General features: G+C 39.1%; 2 protein-coding genes across 3 annotated transcripts in view; one reads left to right on the top strand and one right to left on the bottom strand.

The window, feature by feature from the left end:
* Nucleotides 1-3,772, bottom strand: part of rtn3 (reticulon 3) — a 51,286-nt gene extending 47,514 nt beyond the window's left edge. The window contains exon 1 of one of the 2 annotated variants that reach the window (XM_041778966.1): nt 3,483-3,772. In XM_041778966.1, coding sequence (XP_041634900.1) covers nt 3,483-3,573 — 91 coding nt within the window. In that variant the 5' untranslated portion in view covers nt 3,574-3,772. The remainder of the gene's footprint in view (nt 1-3,482) is intronic. The other variant, XM_041778967.1, reaches the window with a different exon arrangement.
* Nucleotides 3,773-5,225: 1,453 nt separating this feature from the next.
* Nucleotides 5,226-16,315, top strand: men1 (multiple endocrine neoplasia I). The gene is made up of 10 exons (XM_041779803.1): nt 5,226-5,312; nt 6,908-7,374; nt 7,455-7,663; nt 8,679-8,807; nt 9,122-9,162; nt 9,252-9,339; nt 9,427-9,563; nt 11,966-12,110; nt 12,568-12,738; nt 13,061-16,315. Exons 2-10 carry the CDS (start codon nt 6,939-6,941, stop codon nt 13,601-13,603), a joined length of 1,899 nt encoding a protein of 632 aa, XP_041635737.1. The 5' UTR covers nt 5,226-5,312; nt 6,908-6,938; the 3' UTR covers nt 13,604-16,315.
* Nucleotides 16,316-16,638: the final 323 nt, after the last annotated feature.

Genomic DNA, 16,638 nt, shown 5'->3' with positions numbered 1-16,638 from the left:
TGAACAAGAACGTCTAGCACAACATCTTAGTGCATCATGGAATCCCTTCTGGACTGAATCTGATTGGTCGTGGGTTCATATACCAACAAGACAATGACCCCAAGCATACTTCAAAGCTGTGCAGAGACTATTTGACCAAGAAAAAGGAATCTGGAGAACTGGAACTGATGGACTGGTCAAGTCAAAGTCCGGATTTGAATCCTGTTGAACAAATTTGGGATTTAGTAGATTCAAAGAATAATAGCACAAACGTGTCATCTAAAGCAAGTCTGTGGGAACAGCTAGAAACTAGTTGGAACTCAATAACAAGAGAGACTGTGGAAAAGTACATAAAAACAATGGCAGCAAGAATGCAAGCTGTTATCAAGGCCAAAAGAGGCCATACAAAATATGAAGTTTTTTGGTTATTATGTGTGAAAAAGGACTATCTAGTTGTTTCAGTTTGTTATTTGCCAAATAAATAACAATAAAATTTGAAAGTTTTTGAAAGGTTTCTAAAATATTTGTATATACATATATATATATATATATACATACATACATATATATATATATACACATATATAGCCTATATATCTTAAAATCGTCTATATTGCCCAGCTCTACTCCTATTGTACTTAATTGTACTGATAAATTAAATTTCATGCATTACAGTAAAGCTCTCAGCAAAAGCGCAGCATGTGATGTAGCTTATTCAAAAATAATCATTTGCTTGGAGCTGTAGGTGATTTCCCATTTAAAAGAAAATCATGATTTCATTTGTTTTTACGTCAAATAAACTAAAAAATATCCGCATTTATTCTTCATTTCTGAGTAGGTGGATAACATCCAAGACCCTTTCCTCCATATGATGCAGACTCAGAGTTTATGGCCCAAAGCCATCACTCTAAAGTGACTCAGCAGAGCAGGAATGACTCAGGTTTGGGTTAGATGTCAGGGGAAAAACAGCCCTGATCTTTATGGACGGGACTGCTGAAGACGTCTTTATTATCACTGCGACATTTCTGAGTCTATCCTGAAATTATAGTCATAGGTAGACAACAGAAAATACCTCAGGACAGTTCTGCTTGTAGACATGTTTAGCTGAGAAAAGTGCTGTAAATCAGTAAAAATCTGGATTAATCTTATGTGTTATAATTCATCGTTATGCAGTATGAACATGCATCACTGAAAACTTATTTTGTTATCCACTTTTAGCCTTAATGCTTTAAAACTGGACAATTTAAGATGATCCCAAAGCACTTCACAATGTGATTGTTTTTATAGATCATCATCCTTCCTTTGTTTGTTTTAAACTGCAATAATTTTATATTTAATTTTATATAGAGAGTTTATAAAGCTGGTTTTTCATGACAGTTATCTGTTGAAATCATGATAAAAATCCCCACGTACATGGCATAAGGGGAAAAAATGTAGTTGAAATCTTATGGGAAATTTGGGTTGGATTTCTCATAAAGGAGGTGGTGGGTCCTGACACTGGACCAGAGAACTACTGGACTCAAACAATAAAAAAAATGATTCAAATAATATTATTAGGGCCTTGTTGCCATGTTTCTAATCACCATATAATTGTAAACATGTCCTATCATTGCCCTTCTATCCTTACTCTTTCCCTCAGATCTTGATTTGATAATTTCCCCTTCCTTTCCTTTGTGATAGCGTCTCTCAGGGAGGCATCAAATGCCACGCCCTGCCTCGTATGGTTCACGCCCATGAACACATGTGCTGTAAGTCTTTAAATCCCACAATCCTTTCGATTAAGAGGAGATGGCTTTGAAGGCGTGAGGCTCACATGTAGTGGCTGTTGTGGATCAAATCAGTCAGCTTAAGGCACACATACACAAACATACAAACAGAGTGATGCTGGAGCTGCCACTCCCTCTGTATAATTCACAATCAGTGCGTCAATAAGGCCCAGCTGGGTGGGCCACAACAACACTGCTCCTTTGAATTAATCATGCCCGTCTAGACCGGGGACTCTAAAAACACCACTAAACTACACAGGGACTGGTTCTAGACATAAAGGAACGATGAGGCTGAGGCTCTATGGGCTCCGTGTTTTTGTTCTGGGGCTGCTGGCGTTATTAAGACACTGACACAAAAAGAGCAATGTGCCTTTAAGAGTCCTCCCTTCCCTGGCACTCGCCCAGTAACAATGCCTCTGCACTGCAGAGTATCGCAACATTTCGTCAAGCTTTGTCACACCAAATGTCTTTGTAAAAACTGTCAAGTAATGTTTATTTATGAATCACCAAGCAAAAGCGTCGAGGAGAGCATGATGTCAGACTACATTAACAGCCGGAAGGATTCAGGCTGCAACATTAAATCTGATGGAGAGGATGCATTTTTACTAAATTTTCTCTTTAATTCTAAATTAGACCCAAATAACAACATTTTTACTATATGACACAGAGTATCGCTGCTCAGTTTAAACCATGCTTGATTATATGTCTTATCTCATGATCTACAAGAAGCCTCTGCTTGTTTATAATGCTACTTAAAGGTTAATATACACGTTTTGTATAGAGAATTATATGGAAGCCCAAGAGGACAAGAGCAAAAACATTTTAATAAATGCATCTTTTTAAAAACTCCTAAACTCCTAAATGTTTTTTTTAAACACATAAGAATACTTAATGAATGCCGATTATTTAAAAAAATCTGTATATATTGGCGTACTTTGGCGATAAATATCAGCCTATTTAGCCTATATCAGCTGTAAATGTCAACCTGTGTCGGCTGTAAATATCAGCCTATATATAAATCATCAATGAATGCAATTTTGCCACTCCCCCATGTTTTTTCTGACCCTGTAAACAGTTTTATGTTCTACTGAATATAAATTATTAAATTTTTTAGGTTAACTAAATGTGTTTCTCAATGTCTTTCTACTTAACCTACTGTTTGTGACTCAAAAAATATTTGTATGTCATGAAAAATTTAATGTATTTAATCTTATTTATTTAAAACAATTACAAATCAATCAAATATACAAAAATCATAATCAAACCAAGAAGAACAATTAACTTTTACAGTAAACAACTGCGTCCTGGCCCTAAGAGTTCTCACTTAAGTTCAATATAATTCAGTATTTTGTGAACTATTTCTATGTATTTAACATTTACTGAAATGTTTTTGTCGTTGCCCTGTGGGACCTCCGCATAATACCATATAAGAAAGAGAAACCTAGATCTACAGCGGGGATGATTGGTGGCGTGCTGGATCTGTTCATTAGCTACCACAGGTGTTTCCAGTTAAAGCTGATACTAGCTTAAACAGCTACAAACAGGCTAAATAAAACTCTATATTAATTATAACTGCTTCTACACAGCTAACTTTAATTATAGGGTTGGTGCACTTGACAATGGAACCATTAATGTGGAAGTCTATAACACGACATTTAAATGGCTTTCCGTCAATAAATGATAATATTAGTTAAATTATCATTCAGCTAAGTGGCTTAGCATGACTATGGTTCTTACCGGACATCTTTGATTCTTTGGCAGCTGAATTCTGTCCATCGGCAAACCCTTGCGACGATGATATCTGGGCGGACTGAGTCATTGGATCCATTTTACTGTAAATCAACTGCTCAAAGGCGCTAAAATATCTTTATTTAAGCTTAAAAAGTCTTAAACTGTCCTTTTGAAGGCGTTAATGTCGTCTGACTTTCCTCTATTTACCCCAAGAGCGGGACTCGGGTCTGCACCTTAACGGTAGGTCTGAGCACTGAGAGCAGAGCGGAGATGATGGAGGGAAACAAGGCGGAATAATGGAGGGCAAAAAAACATGTCGGGCTGTGGGCGTTCAGAGTCCTTACACAGGCTCGGAAATATTAGTTACTTCATAAAGTCAAGTACACCGATGTCAGCGATGAATTATTTCAATACCTGTCTACCTGTCCCTTCTTTTTCTTTCAAAGCTCTTAAAAGTGGACGAAATATTACAACATAAACTTAAGAATTATATATATATATATATATATATATATATATATATATATATAAAGAATCTATTTCAGATGTTTTATTTTGCTATGATGTTTTTCTAGAATAATCTCTTCAAGTTCCTTGTCCATTAATATTTTTTTGGGCCCTCTTAGTACTTTGTCTCAGCCTTATTACTTTTTTAGTCTCCAAATATTCCTATTTTCAATCTTCTTCCATGTTATTTGTATCTGCATCAGACACCAAGTCAAATTTTTTTGTAAAAAGGGCCTTTGCTTATTTGCTACTTAATACCTAGGGTTTTGTTATTTTCCTTTTTTCCATCTTTACCATTGTCTTAATTCTTAGAAAACATTGGTAACATTTCCGCACACTGAAATGATTAAAAAACATAACAAAACAAAACAAACTGTTGCATATTTCAATGATAAAACTCTTATTGTTTTTATAATTGCAACCTCTGTCATACAGTTTAACCAAGAGGGAGAGAGTTATCTCAATTGTATAAATTGATTAGCAACATTTTGAAAAGTTGGCTACTGGCCAACTTAATCTTAAATTTTTATGGCATGTATAGGAATTAACAGTGCCTTGGTTGTTCAAAAAGTGTGAAAGTTAAAAATTCTTACAGCTCTTTTCTGTAAAAATAAAATAACCCTGCACAAGACGACTTTTGAACTAGTCATGCGTGATATAGAAATATCCCACAGCATGTGAAGGCAACATAAAGAATATTCCTGAACACAGACAAGACACCGTGTTACAATCTGCTCCTAACAAATGTGCAGTTTTTATTTTTGTGTAATTTACTGTCATGTCGTTGGTTGGCGGTATGGTGCTTTATGTATTTATTATAAAAGAAACTGAATGTCCAAATTAGAAGTTACACGAATTCATGTTGAAGCAATGCAAATCAGGGTACACATTTTTAATAGAATAGTTTGATTAATTATCCAGAAGCCTTTACTTCAGGGTCAAAGTTCAGTTCAATGCGATTGTACACAATGTATAGTAAGTTTTCCATTATGTAATGGTTACCTTTGTTCCATTTGGTAACAGTTCATCACATTATAGCAGGATGCTGCCCTCTACTGGGCATGCGAACGAATATATTACTACAAACTTCATTTCCCAGAATACGTAAGAAAAAGGGTGTGCGCGGTGATGTAGATCTGTAAGTACATGGATGGGGCTAACAGATTTCAATGGCACTTAAAAGATGCGAGTATACTATTCTGAGATCTGCTCTCGCGCGCAAACGTAGAGGCTGGTGACGCACCGAAATTGATTTTCTGGCAGACAGAAGTGCGCGGCAAAAGAGGGGTACACAAACAAAAACATGTGGCAGAGTCTGTGAGAAAACAGGTACGTAGCCTCCTAAAAATCAGTGTAATTTAATGGTAATACAAACGTAGAACGACTCGGCAATGTGGTGGATTGTAGCGGTTTATCCCGCGAGAGTAGTAACGGCTGGAGCGTTATCGTTGAGTGGTGAGTTTAGCTAACTAGCAGCTCGTTAGCTTGTTAGCTGCTCTCCCATCATCCAGCCACCTGCTTCATGGAGCTGAGTGCCTTAGTCTGGGTCAGATCGTTGTCTCCAGATATTTCTTTACTTTATTTTACTGTATTACTTCATGTTAAACATGAACTCACACCTTGGGGTGAAATACTAGCCGTAATAGTAACTTAACTTAGTAAACAGAGCTAGTTAGCCTGGAAAAGCCGACCACGCAGGCTAGCACATTAACAGTTTCTATCGGAGTATTTGTGTCTTAAATAGAGAATTATAATTATCCGTGATAATTTGAGTATATTTGTACCTATGACGTGAATACTATTAGCCTTATAAAGCTTCATTTAGCATCTCTCCATTGAATGTCTGTAGCTGTAGCTGTAGAGTGCCCCGCCCACCATAGCGCCATACAGCCACAGATAGCGGCATTCATGTAACAACATTATGCAACAACAGGAGCTGATCTACAGTCAGTCAGTGTCCTTGTTTATGTTTTATTTATCTAAATGTCATCAGGATTAGATAGACTATAGATTTAATACTTACTTCGGTTAATTATCTAACATTTATACGTCTTTTACTAGAGTTTTATTGTGTGAAGTCGGTATTTTCTGATAAGAATGTCGTTCTAATATATAAATCTAACTTATATAATCCAAAAATGTTTTTAAATTTTATTTTAAATATTTGGAGGTACATAAAAAATGGAGTTTGATTGATGTCTTAAATTTATTTATTTTTAATAAAAAAGAGTTAAGTGCTGTACAAGATGTGAAAAACGCGTAAATATAACTAAAGGAGTAAAAAATAACCGTGAAAAATACACTAATTAGGAGGATAAAAACTTTGGTAAAATAATATGGGAATATTTACAAAATATTAATTATATATCAGTTATTGAATTGATAAATATTTGCAGATACAGATATTTATGTTGATAATTGTAGCAAATTTATTTACCATGCATGAAAGCTTTTCACTGGCTATCTGCAGAAATCCAGTATCTTGCATTCCCGTCCCAAACAGCTATGAAAGGGAAGGAAAAGAGAATATGAGGGGAAAATACTTAAATTATGATTATCAATTGGAATTATAGTTTTTATTTTAAATAAATTGGCAAAAAATATTTTCTGATAAATTATGTTTTCACTTTGTCATGATGGGGTACTGAGTGTAGATTAATATCAACAAAAATGAAACAATATTGGATTTTTGCTGACATCTGATTGGCTGATATTTCCTGATCCATTTAAGCTGATGTCTATGTGGATGTATAAATGTAGATCAGACATAAAACATCCTTTTTTGATTTATTATTGTTTAAATCTACAGACAAATGAGGGGATCTTAGAGGTATAAAATCATGTCTAAAGTCTGTTAATACTTTGTTGACATTGTTATTATGTGGTTTGGTTTTTGGTTTGACCCCCTGTTCCGTATCTTCTAGTCCTTTAGGTAAGGGGATTGTCTGATTCGCAATGGGTCTGCATTCGTCACAGAAGAAGCACTTCCCTCTGCGGGGGATTGACGGCGTGGTTCAGCTGTTTGACGCTGAGCTCCGCAAGTCTGAGCCAGACCTCGCCCTCCTCTCACTGGTCCTGGGCTTCGTTGAGCACTTCCTTGCTGTGAACCGTGTTATCCCTATAAATGTCCCCGGGGTTCGTTTTGAGCCTCTGGAGCCAGACTGTCCCACCTCATGTTTCCCCACCGTGGAGCTGGGGATGATCTCTGCACTGTACGAGCGCTTCACTGCACAGATCCGCGGCGCCGTGGACCTGTCGCAGTACCGTAGAACCGCAGCCGGGTCCAGCAGGGAGCTGGTGAAGAAAGTCTCAGATGTGATCTGGAACAGTCTGAGCCGCTCGTACTTTAAGGACCGGGCTCACATCCAGTCACTGTTCAGTCTCATCACTGGTACGGTGCCACAGTAATCCCAATAAATAAATAATCATGAAAACGTATGTCACGGAGGATAAAGTAACCTTTGATTTCAGGTACCAAACTGGACAGCTCAGGGGTGGCGTTTGCTGTGGTGGCGGCATGCCAGGTTCTGGGACTGAAGGATGTCCACCTAGCGCTCTCTGAGGATCATGCCTGGGTGATCTTTGGTAAAAACGGGGAAGAGACGGCTGAAGTCACCTGGCATGGGAAGGGGAACGAGGACAGACGAGGGCAGACTGTCGCAGCTGGAGTCAGTGAGAAGGTGAGGATGAGCTCCAGCTTCCTCCAGTCATGATGAAGCGACAAGTTAGCCACAGGATTAGCATTATGATATCAGTTTACCATGTATTTAAGGAATTATCTTAAATGAAACAGAGTATATCTTATACAAATATATTATTTATTTGCCCAGCGTGAACCAGCAGACTTCTCCTCTCCTTTACTGTCCCTAATCACATGTTCATGCAGTGGTGATCATATATTGAAGCAGGGATTTGCTTCTGTCATAAGACAAACACGGACTTCAAATGGAAACTAATCAGTATTGGTATGGGAATAGTGGAGCTTATGCAGGATCAAAAATGTCAGTGTCCAGACAAAAAATTTTGTTTCTTTTGTTTCTATTCAACAAAGTTGTCTGACAAACAAATTAGCAATCTCTTTACTCTTGCCTTCCTGGTAAAAAAAAACTTTCACCCTCCCAGGTCCCTACCCATCCTCCTACCTGCCCGTCCTGGTGCCAAAAACTACCACGTCTTTCAAAATAAAAGCATGAATTAATGCTCAAATACTCAAACCAATAAAATCAGTGATATCAGACTTAATCATTAAGTATCTCAAAAACAAAATAATTTGATAATTGAAGATGAAATTATAAAACCCCACAAAACAATGTGTGTAGCTAAAAGATTTATGAATTATGAAAAGGTTGGCAGCCTGCCTGTGTGTCTGAACAGTTTTGTTTATACATTCAGATTTTTCCATTGCTCATCCCTGTAGCAGTGCTCTTTAAAGGCTTAAACTCCCCGGCCTAGATCAAGTTAAAAGTACAAAGTTAACTCATTTGAACTGAAGATTTGTGAGTCCATCCATTATGGTGGTTAGCTCTCTGCAGCTTCAGAAAGATGACAAACCTCACAGGATCCAGAAATGTGTCAGCCAGTGGAATTCCCCTCCCTGAGTCATGGTGGTGCAGACAGACGTTAACTAAATATGTCCTGTATAGTATTTGCATTTCCTGCCATTGTTGACCTCAGATGTTTTTGTGTTTCCCTCAGAGCTGGCTCTATCTAAAGGGCTCCTACATGAAATGTGACAGAAACATGGAGGTGGCGTTCATGGTCTGTGCCATCAACCCGTCTCTTGACCTCCACACTGACAGCTCCGAGCTCCTGCAGCTACAGCAGGTGAGGAACGCGTCTGTGCAGAAACCACCAGTTTCAGTTTCATGATCAATGCTACAGGAAAAAGTGAGGGACATTTCAGAGAGTCAAAATGAAACTGAGCTAGTTATGATAATAAACTGAGGCATGGTGTTCCCACTGCCTTTCCCCTATCACTACGACTTAGAAAATAACCTTTGGTATTCGCACGCATCTACACACCACACTAAGTCAAAAACTCACTAATCTGGAAGCTTTAAGAACCAGCTCTCCCCCCAGATTTCCTCTGAGACTCAGTCCTCATTGGATGGTTTTTAATAATATATCCTCCTTCACAGAAACTTCTCTGGCTGCTGTACGAGCGAGGAGACTTGGACAGGTGAGAGGAAAATCATTTTTTCACAGCTTACAGCCTGTCCACTAAAAGAATAACCTTCAGTAAACCAAACCCCCTCCTGTATCTCCCAGGTATCCCATGGCCATGGGCACTCTGGCTGACCTTGAAGATCAGGATCCTATCCCAGGAAAGGAGAGTCCTCTGGAGATCCACCTCAAGGTAAAAGTCATTCATCATGAAGGCTGTTAAGAAGAGGAGATCACACCAGGATCAGGGTTTTAACTCCTTGTTTTCTGTGCCTGTCAGGCGGTCATGTCAGCTCAGAAGTACTACAACAACGAGCACATCTACCCCTACATGTACCTGGCTGGTTTCCACTACAGACACAGGAACGTCAGGGACGCTCTGAGGGCCTGGGCCAAAGCTGCTCAGGTCATGCAGGAGTGAGTTCACAGTGCTCTTAAAATAATCTTTATGTTATGGTTTTATATTGCAGGGTAAACACGTCTGTTGAAAGATTTCCCTCGAAATTTGAAGGTTTTTGAAAAGTTAATCCAACAGAGATATTAAGGATGCACAGTTTTAATGTGGTAAAATCCGAATTTTTTCATTTTTACAAAGAAAACTTAATTGAGATCAATTTTCATTTCTTCATCTGCCTGTCTGCTCCGAGGTTTTCAAAAAATGATTTGCTCATATTTTTGAAAAACACATAATTGATAGTTCTTATGTAAAACACAAATTCCAAAAAAGATGGGCTACTGTGTAAAATGCAAATAAAAAACAAAGTCAATGATTTGTATCTAATAAACTCACATTTTGTTCACAATAGAACAAAAAACAAAATATCATAAGTTGAAACTGAGACATTTTACCATTTCATGAAAATTACTAACTCATTTTGAATTTGGCAGTTGCAACATGTCTCAAAATAGAAGGTACAGGGCCATGCTTATCATTGTGTAGCATCCCCTCTTCTTCTAACAACTGCTTGTAAATGTCTGGTAAGTGAGGAGACCTGTTGCTGGAGTTTTGGGGGAGCAATGTTTTCCCATTCTTGTTTGATGTAGGAATCTAGCTGCTTAACAGTCCTGGGTCTTTTTTGCTTGATTTTTTCTTTTCTGATGCTCAAAATGTTTTCTGTTGGTGAAAGGTCTGAACTACAGGCAGGCCACTTCAAGACCCAGACTCTTCTACTGTGAAGCCATGCTGTTGTGATGGTGGTTTAGCAGTGTCTTGCTGAAAAAGTCAAGGTCTTCCCTGAAAGAGACGTTGTCTGAATGGGAGCATACATTGCTCTTAAACCTCTCTCTACCTTTCAGCACTGATAGTGTCTATCCAGATTTGTAAGCTGTCCACACCATAGGCACTAATGCAACCCCATACCATCAGAGATGCAGAAGCTGGATTGTCCCTCTCCTCTTTAGTCCACAGGACACGACATCTGTGGTTTCCAAAAAGAATGTCAAATTATCATTAATCTGACCACAGAACAGTTTTCCTTAAGCCTCGGTCCATTTTAAATTAGCTTTGGCCCAGAGGAGACGGCAGCATTTCTAGATCCTGTTCACATATGGCTTCTTCTTTTATGATCCAGCTTTAACTGTCATTTGTGGATGGCATGGCCAACTGTGATGACAGACAGTGACTTCTGGAAGTGTTCCTGAGCCCATGCAGTGTTTTCCAGTTCAGAATCATGCCTGTTTTTAATGCAGTGACTCCTGAGGGCCCCTTCAGCTTTGTCTCTTGTTCACAGAGATTTCTCCAGATTGTCTGAATCTTTTGATGATATTATGGACTTCTGAGACTCTGCCTCTCTAAAATGCTCATTTTATACCCAGTTATGTTACTGATGACACTTAACATAACTAACTGCAAAATGCTCCTCCAGCTGTTTTTGATTGGTACCACTTACTTTTCCAGTCTTTTGTGGCCCCGTCCCAACTTTTTGAGATATTTTGTTTCCATCTAATTTCAAAATGAGCTAATATTTTTCATGAAATGGTAACATGTCTCAGTTTCAGGATCTGATAGGTTGTTTTATGTTCTGTTGTGAACAAAATATGGGTTTACATTCCACACAGTGACCCGACTTTTTGGAAATGAGGTTGTAGGTTTTTTTTGTAAGAACAAGTGTGTGCAGGCCTTTTCAGTAGGGATTTTATTAATGAAAACAATCATTGGTGTCCAATTTTTCCAAGATGTAGGCCAACAGCAGCCTCAGGTGGTGTTTCACCAAATGACCACAAAGTGGCAGCAAACACCCAACTATCACTCCTGATGTGGTGTTTTCAAAGTTTTATAAATTATTAAAAGAAGTCTGAAATTAGAAATCAGACACATTAGTTTTAAAAAAAACCTTAAAGTGATGAAGTTTGTTTTTGTTATAAGGTTAAGATTGTTGACCAGTTAGCCTCCACAACAGGTCCCAGTTCCTCTCTGAGGGTGTGGTGTTAAAACAGGAAGTGTGGAGCTCTGCATCCTCACTCTCTCTCCTCCTGTGGTTAAAAATATCATGGCTGACCCTCCACTGCTCACATTCCTCTCGGTCAATCGGCTTCCTCTTCCTGCTCCACCATTGTTCCTCTCTATCAGGAATGTACATTAAAACAGTTTGTTCGTTTGTCAACGATGGAGCACAGTTCAGTGGTTCACTTGTTGAACTCTTGTTTAGATCAATAATCATCATGTTAGAGGTCACCAAATCAAAGTCAAACAGACCGTCCTTTTATCTGAGGTTTTTTGGATGATTTAGGAAGAGAAATTAGACTTTTGAAATCACTTTTTCAGTCACATCCTGCTGTTTTATTCTGTCCTTTTGATAAAAACCCTCCTTCTCCTGCAGCTATAACTATTTCCGTGAAGATGAGGAGATCTACAAAGAGTTCTTTGACATTGCAAACGATGTGATCCCCAACCTGCTGAAGGAGACAGCTACTGCTGCAGAGAGTGCTGGAGAAGGAGGAGAGGGGGGAGAGGGAGTAGAGAAGGTGAGTAATCTCAGCAGGAGAGGGATTTTGATTCAGAAGAGGACACTATTAGGTCAATTTCCTCGAATATCATGTATTATAAGACAGGACTTGTTACTACACAATAGACTAACAGTTCTATAAATATGCATTTTCTCAGACCATCATTACAAGATGAAGATAATGCAAATAAAAATGTTTGTGTTGTTTTTAACAAATGCAAATGCAATCAAATGAAGCAACAGCCACACCTATTGTGAAGCAACGTTTAGACTCCACCATTTTGGAGTTTACTTTTCAGAGTCTTCAAGGTAAGAGTAGACATTATATAGCAACAAAGATCAGACTGGTACTTTTGGACTTTTTTCTCCTTCATTAAGCCAGAATCCTTCCTTTAAGTCCTGCTGGTCTACTGCTCAGTATACTAGATTTTTTGGTATATGTGTCTCATAAATTCGTCTCTCTCTCTGTGTTTCAGGAGCCAAAGCAGGCGGCTGCTCTCTCAGCTCTGCAGGACTCTGAATGTTTCGCTCACCTGCTGCGTTTCTATGATGGCATCTGTAAGTGGGAGGAGGGAAGCCCGACGCCGGTCCTCCACGTGGGCTGGGCCACCTACCTGGTCCAGTCTCTGAGCCGCTTCGATGCTCAGGTGAGATGCCACTATGAGTCTGCCTATAAACGTCTGAATAGGTGTCAATTAGGGGTGTTAAGATATATGATTTATGTGTCAAAACACAAATTTATAGTCATCTTATTTTGAAATTCTGCGTCATGCATGTTTCATGGTTTCTGCTCAGCTGCTTCTTACCCTGATCTTTGTTTGCATTTTTATTTCTTTAATTTGCCCTCTAAGATCCTATAGGTATCAAAAATGGTCTCACCTTGATTTTGCCTCAAACAAGTAAAATCTGTGGATTTACTCGCCTCGTGTTGATGCGTTAAAGCTAACAGCGGTGCGTTTTCTGTCACAGGTGCGTCAGAAGGTTTCCATCATCACCAAAGAGCCCGAGTCTCAGGAAGAAGACGACCAGTCGAGTGACGACCTGCGTGAAGGCCGTAGACGAGGCCCGAGAAGAGAGTCCAAGCTGGAGGATCAGGGCTCCCCTCCCTCCTCTGCTCCTCCCACCTCGCCATCTGCCCAGCCTCCTCCAGCTCAGCCTAAGAAGGTAGGCGAGGGTGGAGGCCGCCGCCGCTCCTCCCAGAACCAGCGAGGAGACGCTGAAGTAAAGCCCAAATCTCCCAGCCCAGACTCATCCCCCTCTGCCTCCTCTCAACAGCAGCAGGAGGCGTCCCAAGCCCCCGCTGCCACCTCCTCCCCTACCGGGCCCGTGGTGGTGTTTCAGAGCGAGAAGATGAAGGGGATGAAGGAGCTGCTGTGCGCCGCTAAGGTGAACTCCAGCGCCATCAAACTGCAGCTTACGGCGCAGTCGCAGGTCCAGATGAAGAGACAGAAGAGCACGCCGAGCGGAGATTACTCCATGTCGTTCATGAAGAGGCAACGCAAATCCCTGTAGACAAGAAAGAGGAGGAGGAGACTCATACTGTGAAAATCTTGCTCTCATTCGTCAGACTTTTCTACGTGTTTCTCCACTTCAGTTTCAGCAATATTTTCAGTTGCACTCTTCACATATCAGGTTTGATGGCGTAAAAGGAAAACGCGCTGCAACGGCAAACAAAAGGTTTTCATCAGCATCAACGGACGTTACAGACTCTTGAAAATATAAAATACACCAAAACAAAAATCTAACAGAAGTCAAAACAAAGGCATTGAAATCACACTTACTGCAAGAATAATTAAAGAGGAATGCTGCCTATCTGGTCATCACAGTCGCCAGGACTCCCATAAAACTTCTCAGTAATCACAGTGAAGCTAAAGATAAGTGTTACAGGGAAGACTTTCTTTTCTATATGGCTCTGTAAACACCATCAGTTCTTGATCTGTAGCATCATGAAGCTCCTCCATCGTTTTATGAGTCAGTTCAACGGCAGTTCTACTATGTTGTTTCGGCAGTATGAGCCTGAAACAGAAGCTGATTTCAGTGAGGTTTACCTACGATTAAGGAAATAAAGTTTACAGAAATAACAAAATCATGGTAAAATGTAGACGTCTAGCTTCTCCAGCCATTAAGAAGAGAAGAACGTCTTTAAAATGTTTGTTAAATCAAGTTTGCATCGATCTGTTTTGATGCATTTCAGGCAGTCAGGATTTCTAACCGTGTTATGTTCACAGTGTCTTGCAGATTAGTGGCTCAAGTTAAAATATTAATCTATAACAGATTGTTAGCGACAGTTTAATCCAGATTTCTTTTTATGCAGTCACATTAATCAAGAATACCATCTACAGGAACTGATACTGAGGCTATCGTAAAGGTTTTTTGTTTTTTTTCACACTTGTAAACGAATACACCAAAGCCTGGTGATCAGTCGATGCAGCTCGACTACAAATGCACAGAAAGCAGAGCACTTAACGCATGCTGAAGATACAAAAATAGAGCTGTACGATTATTTGAATTTTAATCACAATCACACTTTTGATCTCCCCACAATCAAAGAACCATAATTATCAGCGATTACGTTTAAATGCCTGTTTTTTTGTCAAAAGGCTCTCAAATGAAACAGCTCACATTCAAGAACAGCGCCACACTTGTTAATGTCACTTCTTCCTCACTAGCCAATCAGAATCAAGAAGAGGCGGGACTTCCGATACCTGCTTCGTCAACAACAATAACAAAAGAGAAAGCAATGTGACTAGTCTTTTTGAGTTTTCAGGTTTGCAGCTACTGCCAATTCCAGAACAGGATTACCTTCTTTTGTTTATGTTTCAGTGGAGAAATTTTCTAAAGGAAGGGAAAATGTTAAGAACAAAGAGCTGAAAAATTAGATATAATTTTAAGTTGTTAGTTTATGAGAAACAAAACTCAGAATTTTGAGTTGGAAAGGTGTGTGTTTTACTTCATAAACTTGAAAATTTCAACTCCAAATGCTGGCTGGATCAGAGTCGTCACCTGATTATGTCAATGTATTTTCTTCTGAATAGTCCCGTTTATATCAGTGTTTCTTCAAAGTCTTGATTCTTCTGATACAGTGATAATTCTGGAATAAAATCACGGATTTCCTTCTTGATCAAGCCCAGTTAAAAGGTAAATATAGGTTCTCTTCTCCAGGACTTATGCAAGGCAAACAGCTTCATCTGATCTGATTTTTCTACACAGAATCAGCTGTTTTAAACTCTATAATCTTAAAAATTATCCGGTTTTAGTGTTAATTTCCAACTTTTAAGGCTTGAAAATTTAGAGTTTTTCTTGTAAAGTTTGACTTAAAGCCTAGATATCTGAGTTTGATTTCTTGAAGTTCAGTGGATAACCTTTATTGTTATTTTCTATAAACAGTGAAACTCAGGTTGCAAAAACGACAACTGTGGACACTGCCCTTGCACATCGCTTCGATCTTGCGACCAAAAAATTTCTTTTGGAAATAAATGTCTACTTTAAAATTTAGTAGCACTTAGCGCCTCCTCCAGACTACAGCACTTCTGTCATGATGACCAGATATGCAGGATTTCTCTGTTGGCTTTGTTTTTTGTTTGTTTTTGACTCTGCAGCAATTTTCACCTACAGCACATTCCTGTCTTGTTTCTGTTTTGTTTGATCATGTCTGAGATATTTTCTTCTAATGAAAGTCTTTTCTGCCGTTGCAGCGTTTGCCCTCATCAGCCACCGTAGTTTTAAACTGAAGGAGTGAACATTTCATCCTGTTTTTATTTAACTTACGCCGGAAACCAGAAGACTTTTCCTGATTGTAAACTCTCATTAGTTTGTGTATTAATTGGCAGCCAATTGCACACTGACTATTAACTTCTGATTGATTACATGCAGACGTTTGAAGCCAAAGTTTCTCCAGAATCCGAGTGAAAGCACCCATCCGGACCGTGTTGAAGCCTGGAAGTGATTAATTTAGGATAGTTACTGTGTAACATTTTCCACCCGTGCTCTATCGACAGCTTCTTTCTTGCTAGCTCTTTGTTGCCTTACGTTGCCTTGGTTCTTTCTACAGTAGGTGGCCTTTAGTGTCGATTAGTCCAGTCTTAGGCCTCATTTCAGACCAGTAGAGAGGAGCAGGAGACCATGCACTGTTGAGATGGAGCTTCATTAGGGGGCCCCAAACGTGGTTTTACCTTTTGTTGTTGTTTTTGTATCTGCCAGTAATAAAGATCAGATGGAAAGACATGTGAAGGTGTGTGTTTACACTGTAAAAAAACAGAAGCTAGAGCACAGGAGGCCGGAACCTGGAGTATTATAACGTCCAGCAGAGGGCGACTTCACTGCTTTCATAAATCAATCCATGATAATGGTCCTACTTTGTCAGCTGATTTATTTCATTGGTAAACATTTTCTTAATGATTTTATCATCTAAATCTCTAGTTTTAAGTCTCCTTTATACAGCATGATGTTTTAATGAATTATGCTCCTATTTTGAGTCAAAGAAACCAGAAAGCAGTGATATTCTGCTTTGACCTAAAAATGTCCTTTTCACTGGAAAATTGCACACA

The sequence above is a fragment of the Cheilinus undulatus genome, linkage group 22, assembly GCF_018320785.1.
Source record: "Cheilinus undulatus linkage group 22, ASM1832078v1, whole genome shotgun sequence".
In the NCBI taxonomy this organism is placed as follows: domain Eukaryota; kingdom Metazoa; phylum Chordata; class Actinopteri; order Labriformes; family Labridae; genus Cheilinus; species Cheilinus undulatus.
This window is presented reverse-complemented; position numbering and strand designations above follow the sequence as displayed.

What these genes read in the sequence shown, in the direction of transcription:
- men1 (XM_041779803.1), top strand. Translation starts at nt 6,939, where the DNA reads ATGGGTCTGCATTCGTCACAGAAGAAGCACTTCCCTCTGCGGGGGATT. An exon ending in GCTGCTCAGGTCATGCAGGA is followed by an intron (nt 9,564 to 11,965) that starts GTGAGTTCACAG and finishes CTTCTCCTGCAG; the next exon opens with CTATAACTATTTCCGTGAAG. An exon ending in GGGGAGAGGGAGTAGAGAAG is followed by an intron (nt 12,111 to 12,567) that starts GTGAGTAATCTC and finishes TCTGTGTTTCAG; the next exon opens with GAGCCAAAGCAGGCGGCTGC.